Source organism: Mustela lutreola, chromosome 2 (assembly GCF_030435805.1).
Source record: "Mustela lutreola isolate mMusLut2 chromosome 2, mMusLut2.pri, whole genome shotgun sequence".
NCBI classification, from domain to species: Eukaryota; Metazoa; Chordata; class Mammalia; order Carnivora; family Mustelidae; genus Mustela; species Mustela lutreola.
The window spans coordinates 104,736,653-104,764,360 of NC_081291.1; the positions used below are offsets into that span (position 1 = coordinate 104,736,653).

Genomic DNA, 27,708 nt, shown 5'->3' on the forward strand with positions numbered 1-27,708 from the left:
TGGTGAAACTCACTTACAGATCTTCAGGTTTGTGGGGAAGAAGGAAGTCAAAAGTCCCCCAGATTGACTGCTTTTAGGCCTGTCTCTGCTGAGTGGGGTCATGTTCCCATCCTTGAATTGGTTCCCATGTCCCACGGAATGAAATACTCCGGTGACTTTTGGCCCCACCTGTGGGCGTGGAGCTGGAATTGGAGACTGAAGAGGAACAGGGTTTCTACTCACAAAGCTGGACAATCTGGGATGCTCCTATGAAGGAGAAAGAGAAGCGGGTACTGGAGAGGCAGCCAGCATGTGTCCTCTGTGTTGACCTGTGGGCCCCGTTATCTAATGAGAAACCTTGGTGAGGTATAGCACAAGTGCCGCCCTCTGCCTCTCGTGTTGTATGTGCCCAGAGGACAGCATGACCCGCCCCTCTGGAGGAATGAGGAGGTTGTGTGTGGACCTTGTGAAGAAAGGATACAGGAATTTGGTCTTGTGTGGGGGGGTATTCTTCACCTAAGAAATCAGGCAAAGGAAATAGCATGAGGAAGGATATAAAGTCCTGGGTACACGTGGAATGTTCTGGAAATGAGGAATAGCTAGCCATCTACTATGTGTGACTCTAGTATCTCCTTTGGTCTCCAGCTTCTGGGGGTCAGCCTGCACATCTCACAGGTGAGAAGACTGAGGCTCAGAGAGATTCAACTTTCTCCCAAGAGCATGTGGGTAATAAGTTGCATCCTGGTTTCCTCTCCATGTTCTGCTCTTTCTCCCACTTATCCTGCTCCCCAACTCGATTCAGATCCTTGTGTCAAGTTCCACTTTTTCTTACCATACTGGAATCTGGTGCAGTTCCATACTCTGTCCCTGAAGCTATGGGATGGGTTAGCGGTTCCAGAAGCAACCTTTTCTTGTCGGGTATTACTTTTATTTGCATACATAAACCCTGTGCCGCCACAGATCTTAATATAAGCCCTGCCTGGCATCCACACACACACACGTTTATACCCTAAATAGCAGAGGCCTAGAAATGTTTGTCTACTTTTGCCAACATCTGACTGTGATTATCTTTAACCACAGTCACACTGTTTGTCTCTTAAAATAGCACTGACTCTCCCGAGGAGGTTGATTGTGGTTGTCACTCCCCTCCTGGAGCTCTGGTCCACCTGCCTTCTCCTGGTAGCCTTGGCAGCCCATGGTTTACTGGGATTAATTTTGCTCTTCCCTTATGTCCACTGTCCTGAATTCTTCTTTAGGATTCACAGACCTCTCCTGATGGTCCCAGAGCCCACCTGTTGACTCAGGTAACTGACAATATAGCTCTCCCTGCCTTGTCCGTCCACCTTTTTTCCTTCCTACTCCTGTCTCTGTCCTCAGGCCATGTCAACAACATGCAGGGGTTGACTTCCCCAGGGGAGAACAGCCTAAAGGCCAAGTGGTGTCTGACCTGTGGACTTGATGGACTGACCTGATGGACTTGGCCAATTTCTGAAAGGGAGTGTCCCTTCCCCCTGCCCTGAAGCACAGGTACTAAACATATGTCCTTGCTTTGGGTTCTGCCTCACAGAAACTCAGCATTTCCCTTTGCTCATCCCAGATTCCTTTGCTTTAAAAACTTGTCTTATTTTGACTTCAACCATGATAAGAGTAAAAAGAGGGAGTGAAGAAGGTGTCTTTACCTCACAGTTTCTCACTCTGCATCACGCTGCCCCACCTGCTTCCACCCCTTAGAATAATACATCATACCAAGCTAGAGAAAACTACTGCCAGAGAGAGCCTCATGGTCTTATTTGAGAAGGACTTTCTCAGAACCATCACTAGCTTCAAGGGAATGAGCATCAGCTCATACACGTGATTCTGGGTGGTGTGCTCTGGTCTTGGATCCTATCACTAAGAGATCCTTTTTCTGAAACAATCGGGGTGAGGTAGGTGGCAGACACAAAAGCCAGCCGGGTAAGAACTCCAAAAAAATAGATCATTGGGATAGCTTTCTCATTTTTCAGGCTCACTGTGTGATTTGAACAGTGTGTTCTCCAGCGTGGGGGTGTGGAGGTCATCCATTGAGCTCTGGCAAGAGCTGCTCCTGGTGCTGCTGTGGGGCTCTGTCGTTCTTCCTGAACCACAAAGGTTCTTTCTGCATAACCTTGTAGAAGAAGAATTGAAAGTTGAGATGCCTGATTGTGGAAAATAGGTTTGGGAGATGAAGGTTACAGATGAGCTCATGAAAGCCCTATAAATATTTATCCCACTAAATAAAGGAGTGTGAGCACCATGTAATTTCCATTCTGTTGGGGTAGAAATGTTTCAAGTTTTCCTTACTTGAAATTAGAACTGGCTATTTTTCAGGTCGTTTTGGCGTGTAGATAATAGGTACATGGAGACATGTTCATCCCCACCCCCACTGGGGTCCTTCGTCCAGATAGGGCTCAAAACCTTGTAAGAGGTTTAGGGTCCAGCAGATTTCCCTGAATACTGGCTTTGTCATTTACCAGCTCTGTAACCTGCCCAGGGACTTAACTTCTCTATGCCACATGCTCATTGTCAGCGAAATGGGCATAATATTAAGCAATTATGTGCCTGGAGTGTGCAAATGTTACTGACGATAGCCCCGAAATGCTTAGCATTTCTGTCATGTTGGAGGTTCTCATAAAGAACAGCATGTAAAATGTAGGGACACCTGTGCAGCTCAGTTGGGTAAACGTCTGCCTTCAGCTCAGGTCATGGTCTCAGAGTCCTGGGACAGAGCCCCGCATTGGGTTCCCTGCGTGGCGGGGAGTCTCCTTCTCCCTCTCCTCTCCCCACAACCCTTACTTGTGCTCTCTCTCTTGCTTTCTCTCTCAAATAAATAAATAAAATCTTTTTTAAAATAAAAAATAGCATATAAAATGTATATACAGACAATGGTAATTGCAATTGTACATGTACAAGTGGTTAAAATGATAACTTTTGTGTTATATATATTTTATCACAATAAAAAGAACTTTAAAGTGATAACCCAGAAAAGGCTAAGCACATGAGAAAGAGAGTGATTTTTATAAGAAACTGGAAGGACTTTTGCCAAAGCATGTTCTATGGAAGGATTCTGAATGATTTTTTTTTAATCCTCTTCTTTAAGCTTTGATTTTTTCCAAATCCCTACTATAACGTGATTTACTTCTGCAACTAGAAAATTCTAAGTTACAATGAAGTCTAAGTGGATAAAAGCATCACTAAGTACAACCATGCCAGGCCACCCACACTGTCAAGCAGGTCCCAGGACTCTGTTCTCCACCTACCCTGTTGTCCTTGGGCTTGATGGGGTCAGGGTCACAAGGTCAGCCTCTTCCTGTCCTGGGTCTGCACTGACCTCTGCCCTAGTCTGCTGTCTATCCCTGGCCACCATCAGTGGAGGAAGGGGTGGGTCAGTGCAGGTGGCTCTTTATGGGCCATCCCCCTGAGTTGCTCTTAACTGCGGGAGCCCCAGCTGTCTTGACTACCTGATTACTGAGTTTCAGTCCCTTAGAGTTTCTGGCATCTTGTATTTCATAAAGATGTATACGTGCCCAGAGGTGTCTCTCAGCCCCTGTGCTTCACCCATGGCATCATGATGTGTCAGAACACCCAAGAGCAGAGCAGCAGTTGGCCCTCCCTCTGTCACCCCCCCCATTACATGTGACTGACATTCCCCTCCTCCAAACACACACATGAGAATGTTATTCTTGACACAAGCTTCTAATCTCTCCCAAGACTTTGACTTAACACAACTATGCATTTATTCAGCAAATATTTACTGAACCTGAATACGCTGGAACTTAAAATACACAGAGCAATAAAATCCCATTTATTGAAATTCTTGCGGGAGGGGAATTAAACTTTAGAGTAATTACCGTGTTGTCCTCAGATGGGACATCACAGGTCCTTAAACTTAGGTCTTCAGTGATATCCTTTCTTGAATGGGGGCTCACAATGGTGACGTGTGGCCCAGAGGAGCATGGAAGCTGAGATCTGCCTCTTATACATCTAGCAAGCCAAATGAGCCCACAGCATGGTGCATCATTCATACTTTGGCTATGAGATGTATGGCAGGCTTCTTCATTCTTTCTCATGGTCGTGTCTCCTTAAAAATTCCATAATTTTGATTTATAAAATATGGGAAGCTTATAAGACAAGTATAAAACAGGTTCTTTGAAGTTTCTACTTTTTAAAAAAAGATTTACATATGGAGGGGAGGGGCAGAGAGTCTTAAGCAGACTCTGTGCTGGTGTGGAGCCCGACGTGGGACTTGATCTCACCATCCTGAGGTCACAACCTGAGCCGAAACCAAGAGTGGGAGGCTTAACCGACTGCACCACCCAGGCGCCCCTGAAGTTTCTGCTTTAAAATATTTTCCCTGACATTAAAGTAAGGTAAATTATGTCCCTGAATAACATTATACATAAAAATAAATTACAAATAGATTTCTGGCAAGGAGGTGAAGACAATTAATAGACTGGAAGAAAATACTTGCAACCTACATAACAGACAAAAGATTAATACTCAGAATACATAAAGAGTTTTTTATAAATCAATAAGAAAAAAGCCAACAACCCAAAAGGAAAAGTTAGAAACAAGCAGGACTTACAAAAGCAATAAACTTTTGGAAAAATAATATCAGTATTAATCAGAGAAATGCAAATAAAAATAGGATTATTTTCACCCTTCAGATTAACACAATTTAGGTAAGGGGGTAGAGAAGTAAACAGTTGTATAGTGGTGGGAATACAAATTGAAAACAGTCTTTCTGGAGGGCCATGTGGCAGAATCTATACAATTCAAAATATATTGTATCTTTTGACCTCCTTCTAAGAATATACCTTTAATGAAGTTCTGAAGTTCTCCGTTTGTCCCAAGATGTTCAGGTGGTAATTTTTGTAATAGCTACCAAGAAGATGGGCAGCATCTTTATTTCCAATAGGGGAATGATACAGTTTTACTGTGAAACCCTATGTAGCCATCTAAAACAAACAAACAAACAAAATACAGACATGAAAGTCTTACACTTGCTAAATGAAAAAATGTATAGAAACTTTCAGCTATATAACATGAACTGCTTTGTGCAAGAAATGTGGGCATGTGTGTGCATGTGTGTGAGTGCATGGAAAATGGTCTGAATGATGCCTGGGTGGCTCTGTCCTTCAGCCCTCAGCTCAGGTCATGATCCCAGAGTCCTGAGATCAAGTCCTGTATCAGGCTCCTTGCTCAGCAGGGAGCTTGCTTCTCCCTCTGCCTGCCGTTCCCTCTGCCTGTGCAGGCTCTCTCTCACTCTTAAATAAAATCTTAAAAATGAATAAATAAAATCTTAATGAATGAATAAATAAAATCTTTAAAAAAAAAAAAAAAAGGAAAGAAAGAAAATGGTCCGAAAGTCCTACATTAGCTATGATTACCTCTAGATAGCAGAGTGGTACTGAGGTGTGGGGGAACAGCTGAGAAGAAATTGGAGAGAGAAGGAGGACTTTTTATTCTGCAATTTTCTAAGGTATTGTTTGAGATTTTATGAACGTATATTTACATATGGTGTACTTTTTAAAGTAATAGGTATTTATAAAACTTAATTTAGAAAACATAGGAAAATATATCACCTGTAATTCTAGACAGCTTGACTGTAGTCAAGCTCAGTTTTTTCTATATGTACACTGTGGTGGGGGGGGTTCAGTTTTATACTCAACATCATATCCTGGTTCTTTCATTTAAAGTTGTCTACGCATTTCCCCACAGTTTTACAGATTAGTCTCTGGTGCTACCTTTGAATGTTTATTATAAATTCACACTCTTTAAGGTTCTAGAAAAATGGCTATGAGGAACAGGTACCTGGAGTTCAAGTGCTCACCCTGTCTGCCCAGGAAGGGTGGTCAGTGGAAGGCAGTTAGGTCAGGCTCATTGACCTGCTGGAAATCTGAGGAAACCAAAAAGCATCCCCTTGGCCCATTCACCTTCTCAGGCTATCATCGGACCTTCTGTTTTTCTTTCTCCCTAGCTCAGGCTCTAACTCCGACTTCCAGGAGCTGCTTTCTCTGCTCCAGGCCTATCTGAGAAGGGCAGCCAAAGGGCAGGATTTGAATGTCATCCCTACCCTCGAGTAATGGCATCTGAAAGTCAGCTTAGGATGTAGGCTTCTGTCTCTTTCTCTGAGTTTTAAAGGGGAAAAAAAGACTCGTGCAGATAATCTGGAGTTGTTCTCCCACTTGGTCCGTTGGTAAACTGAAACCCAGCAAGATCGGGGTCTGCCTGAAACTATGCAGCAGGTTAGCCGTGAGGCTAGAATCTTCCTCTGGGATTCTTGGTGTGGCCCAGTGCTCTTTTTACTCTATGATTAAAGATACCTGAGCAGCATTTGGGCTGCCTAGGGCCCTGAGACTTAGCCGAAGGTGCTGTGGGCTGGGGAACAGTCACCTGGGCTTAAGTTTCAGTTCATTCACTCCACACTCATCCAGAGATGAGGTATGTGTCCCCAAGTGGTATAGGTGTAGTTTTCACATGGTGGTAGGATTCCTGAACCTCAGTTTTCTTCTATTTTTTTTCTTATAACGGCTCTGTATTACAGTTGAAATACAAAGCCATTAAAAGCTTGAAAGTTTGACTCTTTTTCAAGTCCTCCTGTTCAGTTAAGTATTTTTAACTTCTGAAGTCATAAAGTACTTCCTAACTTCAGACTAAGAAATGGGTGGGAAATTCATCCTTTCTTCTCATGTGAGTCTGATAGTTCTGGGGTCTTGGGCCTGAGTTCCTGAACACCCTGTGTGTTATCCCATGAACCTATTCCCGCTTATCATTCACCTCTGTGAGTGTGTTTATGTGTGTGTGTGTTTTTGCCCTTGCTGGGATCTGCTTTTGCATCTGGGACTGGTAAGGAGCGGCGGCTCGTGGAAGGCAGTCAGGAGTAAGCGCGTTCTCCCCTTGTTGCTGTCTGGGGAAGGAGAGTGAGAGGTTCATGAGCAAGGGACTCAATGCACCATGGCCTGATGGTTCCAGAAGGGGCTGGCCATCTCCCAGGCCCCACAGGCATGACTGCATTGCAACACAGCGTTGCTTATTGTCATTCAGCTGTCATCACTGTCATCTCTGTTCATTGTCATGTAATGACCTTTCACTGTTACTCTAAGTATGCATGATTATCTCACAGGTAGGTGTTGCTTCTCCCGGTTTATGGATGAAGGAGCCCGGGTTCAGAAGGGCCAAGAGGCAGAGCTGGAACTCAAATCCCGAGGTCGCCTTCCTCTACCCCTTGCCTCCTGTAGTTCTGTGCGCACGCACAAACCGGCACCCTGGCTTCCTTTTTCCTCATTTAATATTGAAAACATATTTACTGATCATCTTCTAGGACATCTTTTCCAACGAACATTTATTGAATGTTCTAGTGCTCATGTCAGCTGCTCTTCTCAGTGCTAGAAACAATAGTGAGCAAAAGCTGACAAAACCCCCCTGCCTTCAGGGAGCTGATGTTCTAGTGAGGAAAATAGGAGAGGCAATAAAAGTAAATTCTATGGTAGGTACTTTTTATTTATTTATTTTTTTAAGATTTTATTTATTTATTTGTCAGGGAGAGAGAGGGAGAGAAAGCGAGCACAGGCAGACAGAGTGGCAGGCAGAGTCAGAGGGAGAAGCAGGCTCCCCGCAGAGCAAGGAGCCTGATGTGGGACTCAATCCCAGGACGCTGGGATCATGACCTGAGCCGAAGGCAGCTGCTTAACCAACTGAGCCACCCAGGCGTCCCTGGTAGGTACTTTTTAAACTGTGCAGTTCAACAAGGCCAACAGGTGAGGAGAGGCCTGCCATTGAAAAGACAGCCTGGGGCGCCTGGGTGGCTCAGTGGGTTAAGCCTCTGCATTTGGCTCCAGTCTTGGTCTCGGGGTCCTGGGATCGAGCCCCACATGGGGCTCTCTGCTCAGCAGGGAGCCTGCTTCTCCCCTTTCTCTGACTGCCTCTCTGCCTATTTGTGATCTTTCTCTCAAATAAATAAATAAAATCTTTTAAAAAGTTTAAAAAAAGAAAAGAAAAGAAAAAGAAAATACAGCCTGCTGGTCACCTGGCCATCATGCAGGGCCGCAGAGGAAAACACTGAGCTTGCTGGCAGGCAGAGAGAAAAAGGAACCGTGGGGCCCCTGCCTTTATGAAGCTAGCCAGGGAAATCAGGCTTAGGATTGGCTAGTTTGAATCATTGCAGCTGGCTCCAGAGTGCAGGGGCCTCTCCCTAGCTGTCTAGTTCCTAGCCCTGGGGTGCTTAGGGCGGGTGGAGAGTGGCCCAAAATGCAGAGCCCAGTGAAGAAGATGGTTGGGGGTATGGGCTGTTTTGGAGGGTTTGCGTATGAAAGTCACAGTTCCAGTTGAGTTGTTTGCTGTGTCTAGGAATTAGGTAGCCCTAGAAAGAAGGGCTGTCCCTCCATGTCAGCAAGGCTGAAGGTAGCAAAGTATCAGAATACAGAAAATAAAAAGACATGGTTATTACAGCAAGCTAAATGGCAGTAAATGATACAGGGAAAATAAAAGGGGAGGGGATTAGGGACTGTCAGCATGGAGGGGTGGGAGGTTGCCGTTTTATTTATGTATTTACTTATTTTTTAAAGATTTTTATTCATTTATTTGACAGACAGAGATCACAAGTAGGCAGAGAGGCAGACAGAGAGAGAGGAGGAAGCAGGTTCCCTGCTGAGCAGAGAGCCCAATGCAGGGCTCCATCCCAGGACCCTGAGATCATGACCCGAGCCGAAGGCAGAGGCTTAATCCACTGAGCCATCCAGGCGCCCCAAGGTTGCAGTTTTAAATAGAGTGTTCAGAGGAGACTGTACCCGGAAGATGGCATTTCAGTGAAGACCTGAAGACAGAGAAGAAAGTTTTCCTGGGGGATGAACTTTCTAGGCAGGGAGATTAGCAAGATCAGAGGTGGGAGCATGTCTCATTGATAACACCACCCAAAGCTTGACCTGTTAGACCATAACAAGAGGAATATAGTTGAGAGCTCAGGTGACACATAGGTGTTGGAAACACAAGCTGACAGTAGGAAGGAATGAAATAGTCTTGTGTGTGTGAGCTGTATATGGAGTGTTTTGTCCAGAAAACAAATTTGAATATCCTGATATTTCCCTTTCATCCATATTTGGTTAGATGTTTCTTCCCAAATCCTTAAAGAGGAGGTGATTCTTTTTTTTTAATTTTATTTATTTATTGAGAGAGAGAAGTAGAGAGAGCAGGGGGAGGGGCAGAGGGAAGGAGAGAAGCAGACTCTCTGTTGAGCAGGGAGTCCAACACCAGCCTTGATCCCAGGATGCTGGGATCATGACCTGAGCCAAAGGCAGAGGCTTAACCAACTGAGCCACCCAGGTGCCCTGGAGAAGAGGTGATTCTTGATGGAAAGATGATTCCAGTTCAGGACAAATTTATCCAGTTGCACAACGTGGACCAATCAGGAATTAATGTTTGTCAGTTAAAGAAAAATCATCCCTCACCCCAGCCTCTTTGAAAACTCTCCACCGGTTTCCCATTGCATTTAGCATGAGGTTCCAACTTGTTGCCTTGGCCTACAAGGCTCTGGGTCCAGCTGCCACCTGCCTTCCCAACTTCATTTCCTATCCCCCACCCCTCACCTGTGCTCCAGCCACGAGAACTTTCTTCAGGTAACTTGGACATCCCAAACTTCTTTCTGCCTTAGGATATCTTCCCAGACGGTATTCTTGGCAGCAGGCCTTCACCCCATCTTTACATGGCTTGTTCCTTCTTATCATTCAGATCTTAGCTAACCTCAGGGAGACTGTCAGTGGCTGCTCACTCTGAAAATAGTATCCAGGCCCTCTACAACTCATTTAATTTAATGAGGTTGGGTTTTTTTTGTTTTTTTTTTGTTGTTGTTGTTGTTGTTGTTGTTTTAATTTAAAGCCAGTTTAATTCTCTAAATAGTGTTCGACAGTATCGGAAATTTTAAAAAACTCATATTAGTTTATTTTCTGACCCCACTGCCGCCCCAGCTAGAACATCAACTTGACTTTGTCTCCTTCACTGCTATTGCCCAACATTGGGAGTGGCACCTGGCACAGAGATAACATTCAGGAAGCATCTGCTGAATAAAGGAATAATAGCACAATATCTTCAAGAATAAAGGATATATGAAGTGAGCCAACAGTACCTAGCAGTTAAGTAATTAAAGGGTCCTCATAATGGGGCCAAGTCTAAGCAGTCTTCTAGGAAAGAAGCACTCTCATGGGAATAGTCTAATTGTGTATCTTTCCTGAAAAGGATGTCTCCAGGGGTATCTGTGGTGCTGGGTGACACCCCATCACAGTCATTGCTGATCATGAAGCTGGGGGTTCCTGCTGTAGAAAAGAGGAGATGGCCCTGTCACCCTTGAGCAGGCATGGCAAAGTAGCAGCCCTTGGGCCTTTGGTCCCAATGTGTAGTATTTGGCAGCAGAGCGTTTGGCTTATTTTTAAAAATATGAACTTGCATGTCTTTAGCTGACTTATACTCTCCATTTGGCCATGCATCCCTCTTCTGACTATCCTTGTCCAAAGCCTTCTCATGTTGACCTTCTCTTGAAGACATTAGAACTTTGACCCCTGCCCTAGGTGAATAAGTACCCTGTTCCCTACAAGTCCAGTGAGTACTCTGGATATTTTTCCTGATTAAAGGGAAGTTAAAATCTCAGGAACTAGTTCATGCCTAGAGGGCAGGGTGTCAGCTTATCTTACCCACATCAAAGACACTGTGTTGACCAAAGGGAAATTCTGGTCCCAATTATGCAAATGAGATATGTGGTATAATTAGGAGGTGACCTTACTAGGGTCCCATAGTATCATCTGGACTCAGCCTCTCTATCCTGCTCATCATGCACTCAAGGTTTATTATTTGCTACAACAGTTAGGTAGCCCATTTCATTGTTTTCTAGAGTAGAGCCCAGCATCGGAGCTTCTAAGGTTCTCACTGATCTACTCTCTGAACACCTACTTGTCATTTCTCCCATCTTTAATGCTCTCAAACTTGACTCGAGAGTTAGGAAATGCTTTGGCATCTACCAGGATCTTGGACTCATGACCTCTCTGTATTTATTAACAAAATATTGTAGGTAACTAACATAGCTGGCCAGCATTTTATGGCTCCCCCAAACCCACAGCACCATTTTCAGGGACAATTTCAAGATCTATAGAAAAGACTCATAGGTTGAATACAACCTGTCCCCCAATTAGCTTTAGGAATCCCCATTTAGAAGTATGAATTTCATATGGACCCTTAAGGTTGACTGATAATTGTATGGGTCCGAGAAGGTGGGCCCAGGAGGCGGGGCATGAGGGCATTGCTGCACAAAGAGCAGGGCAGAGCCATGTAGAATGAGACGTTACTCTTGGTCATACAGCTTGAACGGAACTCAGCTTGTTAGTTGCTTTTTTTCTAAGTAAGTAGCAAGGACCCAGAAGAGGACTCATTTGGCACAGGTGCTTGGGGCAGACAGGACCAGGTTAAGCCTGTGGGGTCTCAAACTATGTTAAATCCAGGATACTCTGTTCCCTAATACTTTCTTCCCTCCGCCCAATCCCTCCCAAACACACGCAATGTAGTTTTCCCAGAAAAGGACACTGAAAATGCGGTCGTTAACTACCAGCCCCTCGTTTCTTCCTCCAGGTATGTAATTTCCCCTCTTCTTCCCTTGGGTTCCCTAGGAGACTTTCCACTGCAATATTTTTAGTTAAGTAGCACTTAATTGCAGTCTTAAACTTTCTGGAGTCACCCTGCTTAACTCTTTCCCTGCGCCTCTGTAATTAAGCCTGGCAGAGCCATCTTTGGTTTAGGTTACTGGTGAAGGGCATTGTAAGTTGAATCCGGGACCGGCTTCCCACTGACTCCTGGGTCAACCCTGATGTAATGGCACTGAACTTGAAAATAAATGGACTGTAATTTAGCTCCTCCTTTAGTGTTCATGAGAGGTTTTGAGTTTGGGCAGTAACCCTGCTGTCAGGAGACCATCCTCAGGAACGTGATTCACCTTTTGTATTCTAGACCAAGGAGGAACAATTGCCAGGATCTATGCTAACCACACTGCTTTCCACAACAAGTTAATAGACTTCTGTAAATGGTCTGTGTTCCCCCTCAGAGAAGTGTCACCTGCCCGACAAGTTAATTCGCCTAGTAAAGATTGCAAGAAGTCTTGCTGTAAAGAAACAGTTAACTTTGTTTGACCCCTCTGAATGGCCTGGGCAACACAGACCTTCTTACAGAACAGGAAGCACTAGCCCATGTTGGTAGTCACCTTGCTAAATTTAAGAGATGGAAACCCTCACCCAACACTGGCTTTTTCTTAGAGGTCTCTGGGCCTAAAAATACTGAGGCACCAGTGATTTATCATTCTTCATCCCTAGCTAATCATCTCTGGCCATTGAATGGGCTCCTCTATCCCCAAAGAGTCCATGCTGGGGATGCAAAGATGGAAGACATCTCTGTCCTCAAGGACCTTCCTTAGAGTTAGGCAGGTGAAGGCATGTAAACAAACCTTGTCAGTGCCAAATGAGTGGCACAAGGGGTATTCTCACAGAAAAAGGAGAACACACTGGGCTTAGTCATCCAAGAAGTGCCGGGAAGGCTTTCGACAAGCAAAGGGGTTGCAAGGTGATACAAGCAATGGGAAACGCCACATGGCTGGCACAGTAAACGGACTAAATGAACCATTAGACCGAAGTGGGGAGTTCGTATAAAAAATAGTCATCTTCAAACTTGCGCATACATCGAAATTACTTGGAGGGCTTGTTGAAACACAGAGTGCTGGGCTACCCCCATAGGTTCTGATTCGGGATCTCCAGAATGGGACCCAGGAATTTGCATTTCTTAACAAGTTCCCAGATGATGCTTCCGATGTTGGTCTGGGGACAGTTTGGGAAACTGATTGTCAAAGAATAGAAGCTCATAGAGCTGGAAGGGTGAGCAGTTCTGAACATGGAGTAGTTTAAATAGCAAGCTGACAAGATAGATTTGATTGATCAGGTGACTTGTACAGACCACTCTAATTGTTCTGGTAGCAGAGAGCTGTCAAATGGATAGGAGAAAGAGATTAGACACAGAGAAACCAGCTGGAGGCTGTTACGTAGTTAAGTAGATTTAAAAGATCTGAATTAAGGTAGCGACTATAGGAATAGACAGAAAAATATCCATGGAGATGTCTGTGTGAATGAAGAATCTGCTTGCAGGAGATTAACCCACTGAGCCACCCAAGTGCCCCACTGCTTGCAGGAGATTAAATGTGAAAGGCAGCTCTGGTCATCCTCTGAGAGAATCTTCAGTTACATTGGGTAATTTGTATCATGTTAGTTTGAGCTTTGGGAATATTACTAGGGTTGAACTTGTTTATGTTCTCACAGTCTGAAAAGTGCAAAGTGTTACTATTTAAGTGAATAGGTTGAACTGTTTTGTGGAGCTCATTTAACATGCTTGAAAGGTTATTTGAAGGTCCAAGAGAAAATTTGGGTGTAGATTCATCCTGGACTCAGCAGTGGACCTTTTTCATCAGAGAAATTTGTTTTACCTTCCAGATATGGAGCTTGGGAGGGCTGAAAATGAGGCTGTAAGGAGATGGCTACTCCAAGCTTGGGGCTGGGCGGATGCCCTGGGTCATGATTTGATGACCTCCTTGAGCTCAAGATATCTTTACAGATGAATGCTAATCTCAGATGACCTCAGTTCCTGCTGATCTGCTGATTCTTGTTGCCCTATCATAAGTAGAAACCTCATCTCAAATTAAAGTCTGTATTTAAGTTTTATATGAACGTAGCAATATCATTTTTCAGTCTGGATTTGTCACGTTTCACCATGCTCTCTTATTGGTTATGTTTTAAGCAGTTCAGAAGCCCTTTAGGAGAATTTTCTACACTATACTGTAAAAGAAATGTGCATTCCCTCTCCAGGATGGTGGACAAGTCTGGGAGAATGAAATGGGTATATAAATGGAAATAATATCTAAAATGTTTACTCTTGGAAGAGCAGCAGATCTGCTTTCACTGACTTTTGACGATCTGATATGTCAAGTTTCAGAATCCACCCCTGAAATATAGAGAGAATTTTTAGCCCTTGTCATTGTGACAGCATGTCACAGCACGGCCTTGCGTGCTTAGAACATGCCCGTCTGGATGGGAGGAAGGCACTGACTCATTGCCCTTTAAGGGCTCTCCTCCCTCTGTTCCAGCTCAGAGAGAATATTACACGGGGGAAACTGAAGCCAGGGAGACTATGAAGACAAGCAGTTGGAAACAGCCATTTTGCCCTCTGTTTCCCAAGGTGTCCTGATGGAAGTCCAAGTGGTGGAGGGCGGCGGCACTGAAGGAGCTGGGAGTAGTTGAGTGGGATCTGGGCTGAATTAGAGTAGAATTCGCAAAAGTTTATCTAGATTGAAGCCCAAGGTACTAACTTCTCACCCCTGTGGGGATTGTTTAATCTGTTGGTGTAGACCCTGGTATTAAGGGCTGGTGTCCCCAAGAGCTCCAAAGATGAAAAGAATTCCTGCCCTTTGTGGATGCCACTGGATTTGAAATCCCTGTGGCTCAGATCTCTCATTCTACCAGGTAGGATCAGCACTATGGGAGGAGATGGGGATGAGGGAGTAGAAATGAACAGTCATCTGACTATTGAGCTCCATACAATGTACTGTTTAGGCTCAGAGTGATCATTCATACTCTGTTTAATGGGAAAAGCAGACACAAATTTCCAAATCCCTCTGGATTTAGATGTGTGTGTGCGTGTGTGTGTGTGTGTGTGTGTGTATAAAAGTTATAAAAACACATGAAGTCTGAGTAAAGTGGTGAGATAAGGAACAGTGGGTTGGCAAAGGATTCATCAGAGAAGACATTCCTGAACTAAGTATAAAAGCAGGATAGCGAGCAGGAGGCAGGGGTGTGGACTACGTATTTGAGAGTCAAGTGTTGGTGAAGAGATCTTGAGCCAAGTGGTGTTTGCCAAGGTTAGTCTAAAGTTGTGGTAGGGGCAAATTGCAAGGGCACCAAGTTTCCTAGTGTTAAGAAACAATGTTTCTGGACCAAGCTGCTTATCTTCCTTTCTCCTTTCCTGTTGCTGTCACGGTAGCAGCTTTCTTCATTCTCTGGCACCAGGTGGTCTAGACACCGGAATGGCCAACCAAATGGTCTGGTGGGAAGCCAGCCATTCCAGGAACTGGTGATGCACAGTCTTGGGACCTCAGCTAAACACACAACCAGGAGATTGGCTTTCATCAGCGTTCCACTAAAAGACCTGTGAGAGTCATTATCTTGTGCTATGAGAGATATATTAATGTGCTTACTGTAGGTTTTTTCCTGTCCCTGCTTACAAACAATTGGATTTACGTGTTTATTACCCAAAGAATTCGTATCCTTGACATTTCCATCATCCCTTTCTCTAGAGGTGCAATTTCCAGTGTGAGAAAAAATGTATATATGATACTTCCATAATGTTTATATTAAGTAAATTATTTATAGAAAGCTGAAGAAAACACGAGTATTTGGCTCTCTAATCTCTGCAGACAGATGTATTGAAATGCATTTGCCTTATATAGCTCAAGCCACAGAAGGCAGTAAGGATGAGTTTACAATTATTCCAGTATCATTGGAACTAAAGCCAGACAAAAGAACAGGAGGTTAAAAAACTCTTCTGTAAATATCTAGTGGATTTTAGGAGTCTTTGTGTTTTCTTCTGATTTCAGCCATTGAGTCAAAGCTTCCAATAAAGTGTTATAAGTACCAGGGGGACATTTATAGACCCATTTACCATCTAGATAAAATGGGTATGATTAATACAGAGCAACTAGATTCTGTATCTTATAGCAATTAAATAAAATACAGTATTTTTTTAAAAGATTTTATTTATTTATTTGACAGAGATCACAAGTAGGCAGAGTCAGGCAGAGAGAGAGGAGGAAGCAGGCTCCCTGCTGAGCCGAGAGCCCGATGTGGGACTCGATCCAAGGATCCTGGGATCATGACCTGAGCCGAAGGCAGAGGCCTTAACCCACTGAGCCACCCAGGCGCCCCAAAATACAGTATTTAAAAGACAGCCTTTGGGGTGTGGTTGAATACCATCACTGAACTCCAGAAGAATGGACTGAGAATGAGTTTTTTGTTCTTGAGTTGTGTCCCTTAAGCCAGTATAGAAAATGGGTGGCCAGCTTAGTGAGGTATGCATCAAAGGTACTCACAATCCACCAGCTTGGGTGACCTTACACATGTGTATGCTCTCTGAGGTCCCAGACTTGCCCTTTCAAGGCCATTGTTCCTGGTCTTTGGGGATGGTAACCCCCAAAACTAATAGAACTCTCTTCTCTTTTTGTCTGAGAGGTATAATCCTTTATTTTCAGCTTGCTTTGAGGTCAGTGAGAAGAAGGCTGGTGAATCAGTATTTTGTGATTAGAGAAATACTGGGTGGCCATACTGGGGAGGCAGCCAAAGGCTTTTGACATTTCCTACATGTGCATTCTGTGATGACTTGTTCTTGATTTCTTTCTTTCTTTTTCGTTTTTTTTTTTTTTTTTTAGATTTCATTTATTTATTTATTTATTTGAGAGATAGAGAGAGATCACAAGTAGGCAGAGAGGCAGGCAGAGAGAGGGGAGGAAGCAGGCTCCCTGCTGAACAGAGAGTCCTATGTAGGGCTCAATCCCAAGACCCTGAGATCATGACCTGAGCTGAAGGCAGAGGCTCAACCCACTGAGCCATCCAGGCACCCCTTGTATTCCACTTTCAGAATAGGTTTGCAAATTTTACAACAGGCTATTAAGGGTAAAAGCTTTTTTTCCCCTAGGTGTAATGTAAAAAGTGAAATAAATATGAGTTGAAATTTTTCAAAAAGGAAATAGAATTTATAAATGGGCTGTCTTAGATATGGCAAATTTCTAGTATATTCAGTTACTACCCATTTGCACATGTTTATCCTCTATTTTGGTAGCTAATGAAGGTCTAGCCAAGTATAGAAGGACAGGGTTTGACCTAGACAATGGACTCATTGGGACGTGTTCAGTGCACATATTCTCATGAGCTTTGTTCCACTTTTCCTCTTAACATCAAGCAGACAGCTCTCCTCTCCCTTACTGCTTGGAAACATGCTACTGTGATGAAAATACCTGAAATCATGGAGTGCTTGCCCCAAGGCTGAAACTGATAACACTGGCATGTTTATTCTAAACCCACGATGGTATTTGAGACCCTAATCACAGCAGTTGTTCAACTGCCTGGTCATAAAATCATCTGCAGCTCCCATTCTGAGACACCACCCTATAGATAAGGAGGCACGTGTTGTTTCCAGGTAACAGCCTATAGTGCTTCCACTTCCAAATAGCGGGAAAGAGAGACCACCTATGGCCAAGGAGCCCTAGAATTTGGCTACCTTATTCTTGGACAAGATTTCAGGCAGTGGTCATACAAGTGGTTCCCTGAAATGAGAAAGGAAAATGACCTGGAATGGCAATGGGTAGCATTTTTTTCTTCACTTTTAGGAGACGTGACTCTTAGAAGCTAAAAATGGCCTTCAATCATTTGTTCTAGGCTTTAGAAGGACATAAGATAGAATGAAAAAAACAGAGTTTATACAAAATAAACTCAATGTCACGGAACTAAGGCAGCTTTTTATGGTTTTATTGATTTTTTATTTAACTTAACATCTTGCTTCTATGGGTCTAAAGTATTCTAAGCACTTTAAAAACATTAACTCCTTAATCCTAATAGCAATCCTATAGGGTAGACACTAATATTATCTTCCTTTACTGATGAGGAAACTGAGATACAGAGAGATTAGGTAAGTGGACCAGAGTCACACAGCTGACCAGGGGCGGAGCCGGGCTTTGAGTGTATCCTGTCTAATCCGTCTGAGCGCTGCCCAGCTGGTTAGTGATATAGCCGGGCCAGAAGCCAGCTCATCCCTTTGTTGCAATCCACTGACGAGGCACCAGTGGGTTGTTCTGAGGTTATTTAAACAAGGCAGGCCCATTATGCCAGGAGAATTTCCCTTTTAATCAACATCAACGAAATATCATGAAGAGATGGGTGTTGAGGTAAAACTCTCTAATCATTAACTAAGCTTTGGAATGTGTTGTGTGGCCAAGCAGCGTGGCTTCTTGGCTATTAAGGAGGAAATCAGGTGGGTTAGAGAGGTGGCATGGGAACTGAAGAAAATAAAAACTGGATAAAAAATAGTGTGTGAGTCTGCTGATGGATAAGCTTTGGTTGTCTGTTGGTTTATTTATTTACATTTTCTTGGTTTCATTAGTATCTTTATACTCCCATGAACAACCAGGTAAGCTATACCACTCAGAGCCTATGAAGTTGGACCTTCAACCTCAGAGATTCCCATGACAAATTTCCTATTTTCCCAGTTTGTGGCTGAGATGCCAATTACAGGGCGCATTTCTTACTGATCTAGAGGCACTGGTTTTTACCTTTTTGTTTCTTCTTCTTGAGACATTCTGCTTTAATTTCAATTTATTTCCTTTAAGTATGTGCTTTTGGTTAGGAAGGAGACATGTACTTTTTCCAGTGGAAAATTATATGCTGATGTACATAATTAAGCATCAGAGAATGCAGGAAGATAAGAATTTTTTCTTTTTTTAAATCAAAATATTACCGACATAACATTATATTAGTTTCAGGTATACAATATAACGATTCAGTATTTGCATGTATTGTGAAATGATCACAATGTCTGCTTATTGTGCACCCATCACCACATACAGTTAGAAGTTTTTCTTTCCTGTGATGAGAACTTGTAAGGTTTACTCTCTTAGCAACTTTCAAATACATAATACAGCAATATTCACAGTAGTCATCACATGGTACATTACATCCCTGTGACTTATTTATTTTATAACTGGAAGTTTGTATCTGTGGACTTCCATCACCCATTTTGCCCACCTTCCTCGCCCAAGTTTGGCAACCACCAAACTGTTCTCTGTATCTATGAGTTTGTGGGGTTTTTTTCCGCCCTAGATTCCACATATAAGTGAGTTCATACATTCTTTATCTTTCTTTGTCTGACTTACTGTGTTTAACATAATGCCCTCAAGGTCCATCCAGGTTGTCACAAATAACACGATTCCCTTCTTTTTTTGTGACTAAATAATATTCCAGTGTATACATGTACCACATTTCCATATCCATTCCTTGAGTCACCTCTGTCTTGTGCATTATAAATAATGCTGCAATTAATGCAGGGTCCATGTATCTTTTCAGGTGTTTTCATTTCTTTCAGATAAAAACCCAGAAGTGAAATTGCTAGATCATAGGGAGGTTCTGCTTTTAATTTTTTTGAGGAATTTTCATACTATTTTCCAGAGTATCTACTCCAGTTTGCATTCCCACCAGTGGTGCATAAGGGTTTCCTTTTCTTCACATCCTCATCAACATTCGTTATCTCTTATCTTTTGGAGAATGCCATTGTAACAGATGTGAGATATCTCACTGTGGTTTTGACTTGCATTTCCCTGATGATTTGTAATGTTGAGCATCTTTTCATGTACCCATTGACCATCTCTATGTCTTCTTTGGGAAAAGGTCTATTTAGATCTTCTGCCCATTTTTCTAATCAGGTTGTTTGCTGTTGAGTTGTATGAGTTCTTTATATATGTTGGGTATTAACCCCTTACCAGATATATGATTTGCAAGTTTTTTCCCATCTGGTAGATCGCTTTTTCATTTCGTTGATGATTGGAAAAGATGAGAAGTTGTGTACACAGTTGATGAGAGTAACTCAGAGTACAATCCAGCAGTAATTGGTGAAGGTGGTGAGGTGTTGTCTGTAAAGCCCAGCACGTCCACCTTGATACACATGCTCTGAATGCTTTAGTGTTTAGAGCAGTGTGTGTTCTCCTCAGTGTGTGATCTGCACGTTGTAAAGGTTTGTCAGCCATTTGTTTCCAGTCCACAAGGAGATACAGGTACAAGAAGTGAGAATAAGCATTTAGAAGCTTTTATAGCAATTTGATACTTCCACTGTATCTAAGAGTGTCACTTTGTATTTTATAAAAGTTTTGATCTGAAACAGATTGAGAATAAAAAAAAGGGGTCCATGGGGCGCCTGGGTGGCTCAGTGGATTAAGCCGCTGCCTTCGGCTCAGGTCATGATCTCAGTGTCCTGGGATCGAGCCCCGCATCGGGCTCTTTGCTCAGCGGGAGCCTGCTTCCTCCTCTCTCTCTGCCTGACTCTCCACCTACTTGTGATCTTTCTCTCTGTCAAATAAATTAATAAAATCTTTAAAAAAAAAAAAAAAAAAAAAAAAAAAAAAAAAAAAAGGGGTCCTTGACTCCCTGACCACAGGTAGTTTAGGAAACCCTGCCCTAGAGGAATTCTCACAAATAGAGACCTGTCAGGACTGCTTCAGATAAGTGTGTGTGTGTGTGTGTGTGTGTGTATAACAACCTAAATATCCATCCTTAGGAAATGTGTTACAAATACCATGATACATCCTATGAAAGAATATCATTCAATAATTAAAATGAATGAACTAGGTCTACATGACTGAACATGGATAAATCTCAGATAATTTTGAATTAATGAGCACATTGCAAAATGATACCTATATTATGATATTTATATAAAATTTTAAAAATACAAAATAATACTATATTTCCATACACGGTAAATGGCTAACAACATGGACAGGAAAGATGCACACCAACTTCAGAAGAGAAATTAACTCTGGGAAGGGAAAATGGTGGATAGAATTGTGAATGGGTACAGACCTGTATCCCTGAGGCCAATAATACAATATGTGTTAATAATTAATAAAGAAAGAAAGGGAATAAAGAACTGTGAATGGGTGAAAAAATTTAAAACTACAATAATCTTTTATTTATCTTTTTTAAAAAGTTGAAACAAATATGCCCCCTCAAGGGCGCCTGGGTGGCTCAGTGGGTTAAGCCGCTGCCTTCAGCTCAGGTCATGATCTCGGGGTCCTGGGATCGAGTCCCGCGTCGGGCTCTCTGCTCAGCGGGGAGCCTGCTTCCTCCTCCTCTCTCTCTCTCTCTCTCTCTCTGCCTGCCTCTCTGCCTACTTGTGATCTCTCTCTGTCAAATAAATAAATAAAATCTTTAAAAAAAAAACAAAAAACAAATATGCCCCCTCAAAAGTTGACATTTATGCCATCTAGTTGGTGGGTACCTGGTTGTTACATTTTTTTCTCTATTTTTCTCTATCCAAGTGTCTCCTAGTAAAACCAGCCTCAGAATATGATTTTTTTTTTCTGATCCAGAAAGCAAGTTGAACATACTGGAACATCTGGGGAACTTGATTACCTACAATGCCCTGGGACACATTTGTCTTCCCAAGTGACTTAAAACCAGATATTAGGGGTGCCTGGGTGGCTCAGTGGGTTAAGGCCTCTGCCTTCGGCTCAGGTCTTGATCCCAGGGTCCTGGGATCAAGCCCCACATCGGGCTCTCTGCTCAGCAAGGAGCCTACTTCCTCCTCTCTCTCTCTCTCTCTGCCTGCCTCCCTGCCTACTTGTGATCTCTGTCAAATAAATAAAATCTTTAAAAAAAAAAAAAAACCAGATATTAGCTGTTTGTGCAGCTTCTGTGCCTCAGGGTTATAGAGGAAACATTTGTTCAGAGCCCTGGGGCAGCTATAGAGATGCTTGGATTCTGGTCCTAGCTTTGTGACTAACTCACTGGTAACAATGAATTTCTCAGATTTAAAACTTCATTGCCTTGTCTGTAAAATCAGTCTGAGACTGTGTTCAGCATTGCAATTTTATAACTTATATATAAATGTATATTTAAAATGTTAAATACACTAGCAGTTTGAGGCTCCTTTTACAATAATCATAGAAGCTAAAGCAATACATAGAATAAATGCAGAGGTAGGAATAAGATTAATATATGTGCTGTGAATGGGGCGCCTGGGTGGCTCAGTCAGTTAAGCATCTGCCTTCAGTTCAGGTAATGATCTCAGGGTCATGGGATCAAGCCCCATGTCAGGCTCCATGCTCACCAGAGAGTCTGATTCTCCCTCTGTCCCTTCCCCTAGCTTGTGTTCTCTCTCTCTGCTCACTCTCTCCCAAATAAATAAAATCTTTAAATAAATAGTTGTGTGTGTATACATATATATGTATATTCATATATTCGTGTGTGTGTGTGTGTGTGTGAATATATATACATACATACATACACATGTACAGTGAAGTGAGATCTGGTTTTAAGTCTTGCTTCTCTGCCATTCACCAACTATGAACCTTGGTTTCCTGAAACACTAATCTTCTATTTCCTATGACAAATATCATAATAAATAGCAACTACCTCAGCTTGGAAAACTTTGATAGCAGTCTTATTGTTGCAGTTGTTACAAATTAGTCACTTAACTTTTATGCCTGGAAAGGTACCAGAATAAAACCTCGAACAGCTAATTGCAGTCATCTTCCTAAAATGGGAAGAGCATAACATGCCAATTATTCTTTAAAGCAGCAATAAAGTACAAATTTTCTAAACTAAATGGTGCCACATTCTTTAAAAACATGCACTCAAAGTAATTTAGTAAATTTCTCAGCTCAAGAAAAAAATATTTAACTATGTGAGGTGATGTTAACTAAACTTACTGCAGTGATCATTTCACGATGTATCAAATATCAAATCATTATGTTATACACCTTGAACTAATACAGTGTTATATGTCAATTATATCAAAACTGGAAAATAGAAACAGAAAGAGACAAAAAACACCAAAGTGATTTAAAAACGGTCCTGTCTCCATTTGGGACCCTAATTAGACAAATTACGGATTGCTTCCAACACTTGAATTCTCGTTTATGTGGGCTGCAATTGAATGGTTGATTTGATTCCAACAAATCTGATTCCAGTAGGTAAACTTTAAACATGCTTGATTTTTCATTTGTACTTTGTGATGTGTACTCTTGCCATTCATTTATACAGAATGACCCAAAGCAGAACCGCATGACCACAGGGAACGACAGTCAGTCAAGACTTACATTTGTGAATCTCAAAGTTAGGCTATGCTTTGTGATGGAACAGAGAATTTGGACAGTCACCTGCCCTGCCTAGAACCAGGCACAGTTAATACCCTTGGACCTCTAGTTCTGCTGACACAGTACATGCTAATTACGTTTTGAAGGCTCCGTTTTACAGAGCCATGTGGTATCCCAGGGGTCTAGTGAATGAAAAACTTCTGCAGCTAATCAGCAGAAAGATAAGAGGAAGGCCCTGGTTCCACTGCCAGTGTAGGGAGATGCTGATCACCCAGGCTTCTGAGAACAGGAGTCTGACCCATACCAAACACTTCAGCAATAATGTCAACATACCCAGGACCACAGCCAGCAAGGAATTCCCTGAGATAAGATTATAGCGTTGTCCTTAAAGGGACACCAACCAAGTCAGTGGATCCCCAAATATTCAGAGAACAGCCCTGTAAATTGTCCTTTATACCAGGGGACTTGAGGACCTCAAGTGTTGGGGCTTCTAGATGCAGACATTGAGGTATTGTTTTCCAAAGTACACATAAAACTCTAGCAACGTCAAAGTCAGTCCCCACAAGTCAAGAGCCTAAGCTTGGGACCCTCAAGATCCACCACTTACAAAAGCTGGAGACAGCTCTTTGTTGGCAAAAGTATTTATCTACCTTCCTTGGGGATTTTGTTTCTTCTCCTCCGGCTGTGTCTGGGCCAGAGGGCCTCTAAAGCCAGCTTTGTCCTCCAGGCCAGGTCTAGGATGAAGTCATTACAGGAAAAGGTGATTCAGTCTTTGAGAGGAATAGGTATGAAAAACCACTGCAATAATTGATTTCAATACCTAGTCATATGTTTGGTTTAAATATTTAAATAGTGTTCAAACCAGTGCTGGGACAGCGGGCCCATGAGGGGTCAAGGCAGAGCTGGTCAGGGATTCTTCCAAGACCACTTTGGTAATGAGAAACAGCAGACACACAGAAGTAACTCACCTTCAGTTTGTCATCCAGACCCTTTGTACTTTGGAATGCCTCACATTCACTCATCTGTACCCCTGTGTGCTGCCCTAGTGTGGCCTTCTGGTTCTGACCCCACCTTCCCAGGGCTATGCTGTATATAGTGACCAGATTAATCAACAACAACAACAACAAAAAAGCCCACCTTTTTATTGTGTCATTTCCCAGGATAGTCTCACAATAAAAGCCAGATACTTCTAGTTTATTACTAAATGTCCTCACCCATCTTTCTATCCAGTTTCTCTTTCTCCATCAAACCTTTGTTTCATGCAGAGGATCTCCTTATGGGCTGGTGTTAACTTATTTTTCAATATTCATGCTTTGGTTCCTGCTGTCTCTCCCTTTTAGAATTTCTTCTCCCCTTCTCTTCTACTCAGACACATCTCTTCCATTAAACCCTTTCAGACCAGTTCCCGCCTACACTGATCTGACCTCCCTCTGAACTCTGCTAGCTTATCACCTAGAGTCCACACCAGCCTTATGGCAATTAATCACATTCTACTATGTGAATTTGGCTTTGTTTTGCATGCTCTGTCTTGCTCTTTAGCTCTTTTTTTCTTTGAGTGTGTGTGTGTGTGTGTGTGTGTGTGTTTTGTCTGTAGATAGATAAGAGGTGTTTGAAAATAAAACCTAGGTCTTAAATGTCTTTAAAATATACTACCTAATAGATGGTCCGTAACATGGTTATTGGTTGGTAATTCTTGCTTATGATCTTGACTTTTTTTTTTCTATGAGGGTAGGAGTCCTTATCTTCTGTTCACTCCGATATCCACAGCTCCCAGAGCAGTGCCTTGCACATTAAATATTCAGTGAGGGTCAGCTGTTAACTCTAGAGAGGGCTGCCCTGACCACGGTCTGCAACGGGCCTTGACATTCTGCCTTGTGTCCCAGCTTTCTGAGTGATGGACCTGTCTTACTCCCAGCCGCAACACCCGTCCCCCAACTGCTTCTGACATGGCTGTATCTGTCTGTTCTTTCTCCTCAGATGCATACTCTCATTCCTCAAGTGAAAACGGAGGCAAGTCTGATTCAGTGGCCAACCTCCAGTCTCAGCCCTCCCTGAACTCCATCCACAGCTCCCCCGGGCCCAAGCGTTCCACCAACACCCTTAAGAAGTGGCTGACTAGTCCCGTGCGCCGGCTCAACAGCGGGAAAGCAGATGGAAACATCAAGAAGCAGAAAAAAGTACGAGATGGCCGGAAGAGCTTCGACCTGGGCTCTCCCAAGCCTGGGGATGAGACAACACCTCAGGGAGACAGTGCCGATGAGGTACGTACACGTGGCCCTGGAGCCTCTATCAGAGGGGCCTCCTTCCCCGGGTTCTGTAAACTTCCCAGTCTCTAGACCCCAGTAGATTGTTTTCTTGAGCCCAAGGAATCTGAGGTTTTGTACCAACAAGATCTTGCCAGGCCAACACGTGACCATTTCGGAGACTGACTAGCACCTAGAATTTCCAGCAAATAGACCACATTTTCCAGATTTGGAGATAGGGGTCTGGGCCTGAGGGGAGCCATTTGGTCACCTATTCCTCTGCTTCTACTAAAAAGACTACATCAAAATCTGCTAGTTGAGAATAAGAATGAAAGAAGGTCCACCATTTCCCTTGGAAGGAGAAGGTCATGCTGGGAGAGTATAACTGTTTTCAGTTGTCTAGAGCAATGCCACATGTAAAAGGGAATAGACAACTCCAGGTGCTCCAGAGGGGAGAATTATGACTAACAGGCAGAGGTTTGCAGAAGGCTAGGTTGCAGCCCAAAGAGGGACTTGAATGGAAGTCAACCAGTGATGAGCAAGCGGTCATAAAAGCGAACAGACACCAGGGCTTGAAGGGGCAGGGATGACACATGACTTCACATAGTGGGAGAGGCCCCTGTATTAGCCAAGAGGTCAGACTGGGTGACCTCCGAAGTCTCTTTCAAAGCTGAGATTCTGTAATCAAGATACAGTGGGTGGGGGCACCTGGGTGGCTCAATGGATTAAGCCTATGCCTTCGGCTGGGGTCCTGATCTCAGGGTCCTGGGATAGAGCCCTGCATCGGGCTCTCTGCTCAGCAGGAAGCCTGTTTCCCTCTCTCTCTGCCTGCTTGTGACCTCTCTGTCAAATAAATAAAATCTTAAAAAAATAAAATAAAATAAAATACATTGGGTGTGTTCTAGTTGGGGGAATGAGAGCGTTTTTGTTTTTGTTTTTGTTTTTTCCTGGCCAACTAACCTGCTCTAATCGCTGATGGGGCTAAGCAATTCTTCCTGCTGTGTAACCAGACTCTGTTTGTAATTTTAGGCTATTTGCCATTTCTCCCTCTGAGGATGACAGGGGAGCCCGGTGATACTCAGATTGTGGCTTAATAGTCCTTCAAAGGCTTAAAAAGTTAGGCTCTCTCTGACCACTCTCAGCTTTTTCTTTTTCCTGATTAACAAGGTCGATGTTTGTCGTGTGTGTGTGTGTGTGTGTGTGTGTGTTTTCCCCCATTTTAACCTCACTGTCCTTTGAGATGAAGGTGCACCCATTCCACAGAAGAGGACAGTGAGGCTCAAAACATAAGGATGTGTTGAGGAAGGAGGTTATCTTGTATGTTGCTTAAAAAAAAAAAAACTCTTAAGTCCTAAGCCATTGGTATCTTTAACTATATGAAACAGAGGACTGTATGACTAATGCTGCTCTTTTGTTCTAGAAGAACAAGAAAGGTTGGGGCGAAGATGAGCCAGACGAAGAGTCACACACCCCTCTCCCGCCTCCTATGAAGATCTTTGACAATGACCCTACGCAGGACGAGATGGTAGGACTCCTTTACTTTCTCCCTTGAAAGAACAACGTGTAATACATGTGATTTTGTCTTGTGTGTATGGTGGGGGTAGTAATACTCTCTATCCCTTGTTCTCACTCTGAATCTGTAATGATAGAGATTTGTCTATATTTGGTAGGTTACCCTCCCCCTGCCCTGGAGATCTGACTCCATTCTGGGCAGCAGAGGGGCATGTGCAGCAATCCCAGAGTGGGACGGGTGTCTCATCCTGTTGATGGAGGATAATGGCTCTGTCTTCGGACACTGCAGATCCTAAAAGGAACTGTTTGTCTCACAAGGAGTCTGAGGGCAGTTCCAGGCTGAGATCCCTTTGTTGTACCTGACGTCTGAACTGTATTTTTGCTGATCGGTTTCCCTATACTCAACTCTAAAATCCAGATAGAAGTAGCTTCTGGTCAAGTCCAAATTCTGCAAGCACGGGAGGGAAGGAGATGCTGCGAAGGCGGGAGGGAAGTTTGCTGACAAAGGTGAGAAAACTAAACGCAGGCTGTTGCGTGCTTGGTCTTGTACAATCTCTGGCTCCTGAGCACGCGGAGGCTCCCGGGTGCCTGGAGCGTGGATGTCTGTGTGGCCTCGAAGCCCCCAGCGATCACCCTGATTGCTCTAGAGGCTCAGCTTGGACGTGCTGCTCAGTACCAGCCGAGGCTTGGGGCTGCTTTAACTGTACACTCCGTCACTCATTTTCCTAGCAAACCCTGCTTTCACCTCAGTGTGTTTTTCCTGCCTTCTCTTTGTCACTGTCCCCTTGGACTCTGTGGGTTTTAACTGTCCTTTACAGTTTCTTTTCAGAGTGGCTTGTGGTGGAGGTGGTGGCTCAGCTGTCCCTCTGAGGACAGCCCTGTGTTCCCTGCTGCACCACCTTGCAGTGGCACGGCTTCCTGTGGGGCAGGGGGGCCAGCAGAGATTGGGAACAGATCTTTCCACCAGCACCTGGGATGCAGTTCAAAAAGTCCGGCTTGCCCGTGCTTCAGCATGTCCGGTTATAGCCCCATCCT

At 43.4% G+C, this 27,708-nt stretch overlaps 1 protein-coding gene across 26 annotated transcripts in view; it reads left to right on the forward strand.

Annotated features, from left to right (window-relative positions):
* The window catches only part of KALRN (kalirin RhoGEF kinase), a 661,891-nt gene that overhangs the window by 557,657 nt on the left and 76,526 nt on the right, over positions 1 to 27,708 (forward strand). For 19 of the 26 annotated variants that reach the window (XM_059162890.1, XM_059162900.1, XM_059162892.1 and 16 more), the window contains 2 exons: positions 24,896 to 25,179; positions 26,582 to 26,686. In XM_059162890.1, the coding sequence (XP_059018873.1) occupies positions 24,896 to 25,179; positions 26,582 to 26,686 (389 nt within the window). The remainder of the gene's footprint in view (positions 1 to 24,895; positions 25,180 to 26,581; positions 26,687 to 27,708) is intronic. The other 7 variants (XM_059162891.1, XM_059162895.1, XM_059162903.1 and 4 more) reach the window with 1 other exon arrangement.